Source organism: Salvelinus sp. IW2-2015, linkage group LG1, assembly GCF_002910315.2.
Source record: "Salvelinus sp. IW2-2015 linkage group LG1, ASM291031v2, whole genome shotgun sequence".
Classification (NCBI taxonomy): Eukaryota; Metazoa; Chordata; class Actinopteri; order Salmoniformes; family Salmonidae; genus Salvelinus; species Salvelinus sp. IW2-2015.
Window position 1 is genome coordinate 21191631 of NC_036838.1, and position 6938 is coordinate 21198568.

General features: G+C 47.3%; 1 protein-coding gene across 2 annotated transcripts in view; it reads left to right on the plus strand.

Annotated features, from left to right (window-relative positions):
• Window positions 1-6938, plus strand: part of LOC111962397 (plexin-A1) — a 284935-nt gene that overhangs the window by 167382 nt on the left and 110615 nt on the right. For both annotated transcript variants that reach the window (XM_023985463.2, XM_023985470.2), the window contains exon 9: window positions 393-507. In XM_023985463.2, the coding sequence (XP_023841231.1) occupies window positions 393-507 (115 nt within the window). The remainder of the gene's footprint in view (window positions 1-392; window positions 508-6938) is intronic.

Consider the following 6938-nt stretch of genomic DNA (forward strand, 5'->3'; position numbering starts at 1 on the left):
GGAGGGGTTATAGTTGAGGGAGAGGAGGGGTTATAGTTGAGGGAGAGGAGGGGTTATAGTTGAGGGAGAGGGGTTATAGTTGAGGGAGAGATTGTAAGTTGAGAGAGGCAGGCGGAGACAGGGAGGAGATTGTGAAAGGGGGAAAGACTGAATGCGGACAGAGGGAGGGGAGAACAGTGAACAGACATGGATGGACAGTGAGAGAAAGAGAAGCAGGACGAGAGTAAAGCCAGAGGACATTTAGAATGACCGGAGAGAGGTTCAGAGAGTCAACCGAGTGAGAGAGAGAGAGAGCGGTTGATTCGTTTCTGACTTTGTTTCTCACGCTGCGTGTGCCCAGCCTGTGTTCTGTGTTTCCTAACACTATCCGTCTCCCCCGTCCTCACCTCCAGGTGCCTGTCGTGTGTCAACGGCTCGTTCCCTTGCCACTGGTGTAAGTACCGTCACATGTGCACCCCGAATGCCAACGACTGCTCCTTCCAGGAAGGCCTCGTCAACATGTCCGAGGTGAGTGTCACACCCCCCCCCCCCTTCGACACACACACACCCAGACCTTGTTAACTGACTATAGGGGATGTGGGACTGAATTCTAAACCCACAACTGTTACAGAAGTCTTGCTTGAGCGTATGTCTTGGCTGTTAGCTCTTAGTGACGCAAACTTGGTACACAAGCGCATGCTCATACTCAGGTGTGTGTAAGAAGCGCACACACACACACGCGCTTGTGCATTCTCATCCTCCTTTTGTTTATTGCCTCACTGGGTGCTGTTGGCACTGTGGCAACACCGCTTGTATACAGAACGCCAGGCAGTGTTTTCGGGTTTCATTTCCGTAGGCGGGCTGAAGGAAGGAATATGGAAATGTGGCCTTGTTCTTCGTATCCAAATGCTACATTAGCATAAAAGCTAATATCAATCGCGCGTCTCCCCGTCTTCTCAGCCGCTCGTACAGTGGAATACCAAGTGGGGACCGCCGCTGTTTGTCGACGCCCGTACACCGTGTGTAGACGCGTGCGCGCACAAACTAAAAACACCCCCGACGCATATCGACAGACACACTCTTACGCTGCGGGCTCCTTTTTCGTAGTCCTGCGTACACTATACAGTCATAACACACACCCGCTCTCTCTAAACACACACACACACACCCACACCCACCCTCTCTCTAAACACATCTCTTGTACGCAGTCTTATCGTGAATGTTTTCTGAATGCCAATCCACTGTCCTCCCAAGTGACTGACAGTCATGCTTTACTCTTTAATGGCATAATCCATCTTGATTCAGCCTCAACCCACACACACACACACACACACACACACACACAACACACACCAACACACACACACACACACACACACACACACACACACACACACACACACAAAGGTTGGCCTTATTTACCGACAACGCTAATTAGTTAACCTCAAATCCAATTACACACACACCCCTCGGGTTTAATCTCTCCTCCAACCGCAGCCGTTGAGCGTTAGCGCTCTCAGCGTCAGCGTGGCACCGTTCCCGTCACGTCTCACCTCTTTCCTCCAAGCGGAGCGGGGTAAAACGTTTAGCGGCGCTGCCTGTCGTTAGCATGTTAGCATCACGCCTTATCTCTCTTCTCCAAGCGCGGCGGTGTAATTTCAGAGCTGTGGCGTTAGCGTGGAAGTGCCTGCTCTGGCTCTCTCGCTAAGCGGCAACGTGGACTTGCCTTTACGCCTCGGAGAGTAAATCATGCGGATTAACGCTCCCATCTGTAAGACACGGGGTGTGCCTGGCTGGGCTAGCATGTTATGTTTGTGGTTGAGAGGAACTGAGGGGGAAAGGGCTGATAAACAGGAAAGGCCTGTGGGGATGGCGAAGAAGGGATGAAGGGAGAGGATAAGGGGGAGGAAGGGAGAGGTCTGTGGAGAGGGGATAGGAGCTTTTGAAATGTTTATTGGTGTGTATTTGTTTATATTGTTTGAATGTGTTTGGTTTGTATGTTAAGGAGTGTGTGTGTGTGTGAGAGGTGTTGACCGCGACGTGGATTTGGGAGACCTTGCCTGCCAGGGCGTCTGACTGTCTGTCTGTCTTTCTCTGTCTGTCTTTGTCTGTCTGTCTTACTCTGTGTCTGTGTCTCTGTGTGTCTGTCTGTGTCTTTCTGTCTCTCTCTCTTTCTGTCTGTTTCTGTCTCTGTCTCTCTGTCTGTCTCTGTGTTTCTGTCTGTCTCTTTCTCGCTCTCTCTGTCCCTTCTGTTCTGTCTGTCTCTCTCTCTCTTTCGGTCTTTCTCTGTCTCGCGCTCTCTGTCTCGCGCTCTCGCTCTCTTTCGCTTTCTCTCTTCTCTCTCTCTCTCTCTCTCTCTCTCTCTCTCTCTCTCTCTCTCTCCTTTAGTGTTCTTTCCTCCTATACACCTTATGGCTCCCTCCCCATCTGTCAAGGGTCGGGAGGTGCTCTGGGCACAGTACCAGAGCGTGTGTGGTTGTGAGAGAGAGAGTGTGTACTATATTCAGTGTGTATGGCCTGCAGGTTAGTGTTTTTTTGTCATCAATCTATTTCTGGAGGCAGCTCTGCAGAGTGATCACTAGTTAGCACAGCCACAAAGTCATAAAATGTGATTTTTAAACTGAACCTTATCCCCACTGCTAACCCTAATGCCTAGTGTTATGAACCGTCTCGTAGCCCGTAACAGAGGGAGACAACGCGGAGATTAAAAAAAATAAAAGAAACATATTCATTAAATAGAGTAAACTATAAACAGTGGTGTATGTAGTCAGTAGTGTGAGTGAGTGGATACGTGTGCTGAGAGGTGCCAAAACAAAGAAGAACACAAAGAAGCCCCAGAATGCCACAACATAAAAACAACGGTGTGTCTGCATGGAGTGAGTCTCCTTGATGTATGGGGGAAAGGTGCGTTTATCCCCGGGACACACCCGAGCACAGGTGCGTCTCATTTCGCTGACGACCCTCACTGCTCCGCCCACCGACATTCTATTAAGGAAAACAAGAGCAGAAAAAGAATTTGGCAGACAGAGTGGGAGGGCCGTCTTCGCACTAAACCTAACTTTAAAATAAGACCCATATTTTTTTTTTATGTTTTTTTTTCATGGTTTCTTACAATTTGGCCAGTTTTGACTTTTCAGCTGTCCTATCTAAGGGGAAATTGCTCCGTTCTGCCTCCAGGACAATACCCGTGACAATCAAGGTCAACCTGCGTGTGTCGCCCATTTTAAGAATGAAATCCACATCCTCTCCCAAAATTAGCTGTGCTGATCTGGGATCAGTTTTGCCTTTTTAGATCATAAGGAACCCGCTTAAATGGAGAGGGGGGGACATGATCCTAGATCAGCACTTGTACTCTGAGACGCTTTCTGAATACAGACCAAGACCTTTATCAAAGGGAGGCCCTTGTTGGTTGTTATTGGTTGAAAGAAGCCGACTGACTAACAAAATGCTGCTGTATTTGTTTATGCGAATGAGATGCGAGACATTTGAGAGAGTCGGGGGGGGAATGTAATGAGTGACATTTACAAATCAAATATGCATAAATCAACGTGCCACCGACAGGGCGACAAACAAAGCAGCGCGTCAGATGCGACCAGGCAGAAAATTACAAAGAGGAAGAAATAACTTTGAAAAGAGAGAGAGAGAGAACCGTTCACTTTGTGAGTTACTATAGTATGTTTTATCTCTCCCCCTCTCCGTCACTCTATTTCTCTCTCCCTCCTCTCTCCCTGTCTGCTCTATACATTCAAGTAACCAACATATTTGTACTGCGCCTTGGAATGTGTCGCTGCCATGATGAATATTTTAGTCCTCCTCATGAGTTCACCACCCTGTTTCTCTCCCGCTGGTCTGATACGCACGGATGGACAGAGGGGTAAATGTAGGGCTGTCCCCGACAAAAAAAATTATAAAATAAATATTGGTCTGTTCTTTGGACCAATCAATTTTTCAACATTACCCTATGTGTTTTAATAAAATCAACTATATGCTTGTCTGATGAAATAAGACTCGAGGGAGACAGAGATCCAGATAACCAGAGGAGAAGAACCTTAACCTGACCCAACTTATCGTCCTGCCTCTCCTGCTGGCCTTCGCAGATTCTCCCGTTACTCAGCTGAAGTTGCTGGTAATAGGGATACACCAGGGGTCGACTACACCAGGGGTCGACTACACCAGGGGTCGACTACACCAGGGGTCGACTACACCAGGGGTCGACTACACCAGGGGTCGACTACACCAGGGGTCGACTACACCAGGGGTCGACTACACCAGGGGTCGGCAACCTTTCTCGTGGGGAGTGCGAATTTGTCTTAAAACGTCTACCGACCTGCGTGCCGGTTATGATTTTCATATGCTCATTTTTGTGGAACAGTTTCATTTCATTTCTAAGAATGTCTTTGTATCTCAAAATCACTCATGTGATTAATCAAAATGATATCCAAATCTAAATGAAAATGATACAAATCTAACAGTAACTTCTAATGCCATTTCCAACTATGTAAAAAAATAAATGTAAAAAAGCCTGCATAAAGCCAACAAATAAAAACATTGCAAATAAATACAAAAATCCTATAAATCACATTGGCTTCGCAAGGGGCCCGTCTGCAACAAACTTGCATCATTGTATCAACTATCAACTTGGGTCCAGCCTGAAGATGGTGCTAGCAAACTTGCAACATTTTATAAAATATTCTGTGCCAGTGAGCTCAGGACAGACACAGCTGTAAGCTATTTGCCCAAGGGATAAGAAGTAATCAGGTAGGCCTATTTTTATGACGTTTCCACTGGATCAGAGCATGACAGTTGTCTCTTTTCACACAGTGGTTATCGAACGGGAGAGAGCTGGAAAGATTTCTCAAATACATTGAGGAAATATTGTCATTCGCAATGACGTATAAACAGACCACGTTTGCTTGCTGTTTTGAGGTGAAGAAAACATTCCATTGAGAAGCTCCACAGGTCATTAGTGTCTGTTTTGAATGCGTTTGGTTTGTATGTTAAGGAGTTGTGTGTGTGTGTGTGTGTGTGTGTGTGTGAGGCTATTTTGGCAGTGACGTGGACTCAGAAATACTATCAGATGCCCAAATGGGAACATTTATATTCCTACATTTGCTCACAGACCAGGCAGCCTGCCGGCCTACTTCTCTCTGTAATCAGGTGCTCATTCTTACTCGACATTGACAGTAGCGCTCCGAACAAAAGACGAGGACTAAGTTGACAATACTCATTAATGGAATGAAATAAACCCGAAACAACATGTTTCTCACAAGTGTAGCAAAAGTTGTGCACCCTGCAAACAATGTGTCCACTCTGACAATGAGAACGGTAAATGACTGGACTAATAATATATCGAAACGCATTAACAGAAATGACCATAATCCAAACACTTTGTAGGTTAGAAATGATAGGAATTAGTGGTAAATGTCGGCTACTACTGGAGATATATGGAATGGGGAATTGATAGACACCAACAATCAAACACAAACAATTCACACAATGAAGTTATGAAACCAATGACTGTGCACAACTTGGCGGGAGAGCGCACATTGGAGAGAGACTTGCATTGGGCATTTCAGCCAGACTCCCCTTCTTCTTGGACCCGCGGCCTCCGCAATCGATTATTTCACTGAGACAGGTGCCGTATAATTCTTTTTATATATTTGCTACTGCTCAGGAAAAAAGAAAAAAAGAAAGAAGCCTGGTTCGACCAACAGCCTATCGACAAAATAATCCACCAGTCGACTAATTGGGGTCAGCCCTAGTTGAATGGGGGTCAGCCCTAGTTGAATGGGGGTCAGCCCTAGTTGAATGGGGGTCAGCCCTAGTTGAATGGGGGTCAGCCCGCCCATCCAAATGTAAAGGAAGGGTTATTATAGATGGCAGTCGATATTCTGTACATCCAGCCTCCACCGAGTCCTGCCTCAACCGGGTCTGTAGTGATCTTGTCAAATGTAGCTCGACTGGATGTTATCTGAGCAAAGCACAACCGAGGCCGAGGGGGGGGAGTAATGTATCCCCTCTCTCTATACCCCCCGTCATCCTCCCAGAGGGTGGTATTCACCTCCCCTCCCCCATCCCCATTTGACTTTCTCAACCATCATCTGTCCCTCTCCTTCTCTCCTTCTACACTTTCCTCCAATTCTCATCTCATTATTTTCTCCACTTTTTCCTCTTCCCACTCATCTCTCTATTCTACTTCCCTGTTCATCTCTCTTATTTCTTCCCACTGTACTCTCCTCTCTCCCCCCCCTACCCCATTCCCACCCACCCATCCCTCTCTCTCCATCAGTCATTCTCTCAAGCCAGAGTGGACAGTTTCAGGCTGCATTCCAAATGCCACCCTCGTGCCCTATGTAGTACGCCAGTTTTGAACCCCGTGGACCCCCTTGTCAGAAGTGAGGCACTGTAACGGGAATACAGTATGTTGCCGTTTTGGGGACACCGCCTCGGTTGCTGCTGTCACCCGCTCTCTCATTTTATGATCATTAGAGCTGCTTTTGTTTCAGCAAATAGTAAAACAGTGATTTCCAGATAGAAACTCATCTCCCGCCGGCTAATTAGACCATGGATCAAAAAACGGCACACAGCAGTGAGGCATAGCATTCCCCCGCCGTCCCCTCCTCTCCGTCCCTTCTCCTTTCCTCTGAGATTTGTTCTTCCCTTTCCGCGCCCTCCTTCGTCTTCCTCCTCTCGCTCCCTTTCCAATTGGCCCGTACTTTCTCCCTCGCTCTCCTTTCTCTCTCCGTTCCAACCCATTCTCTCCTCTCCCTTTTCTCTCCATCCCCCCGTTTTCCGGTGTTTCTCCCCCACTATTTCGCTGCCTTTCACTGAGAGGGTGAGAGACAGGCGCTGGCCCATACGTTTAATAAAATATAAACCTTGTCGAGAAGAGATGAAGAGAGGAGGAGAACATCGCCTCTCCTCCACCCATTCCACAACCTCTCTCAGGGATCTCTCCC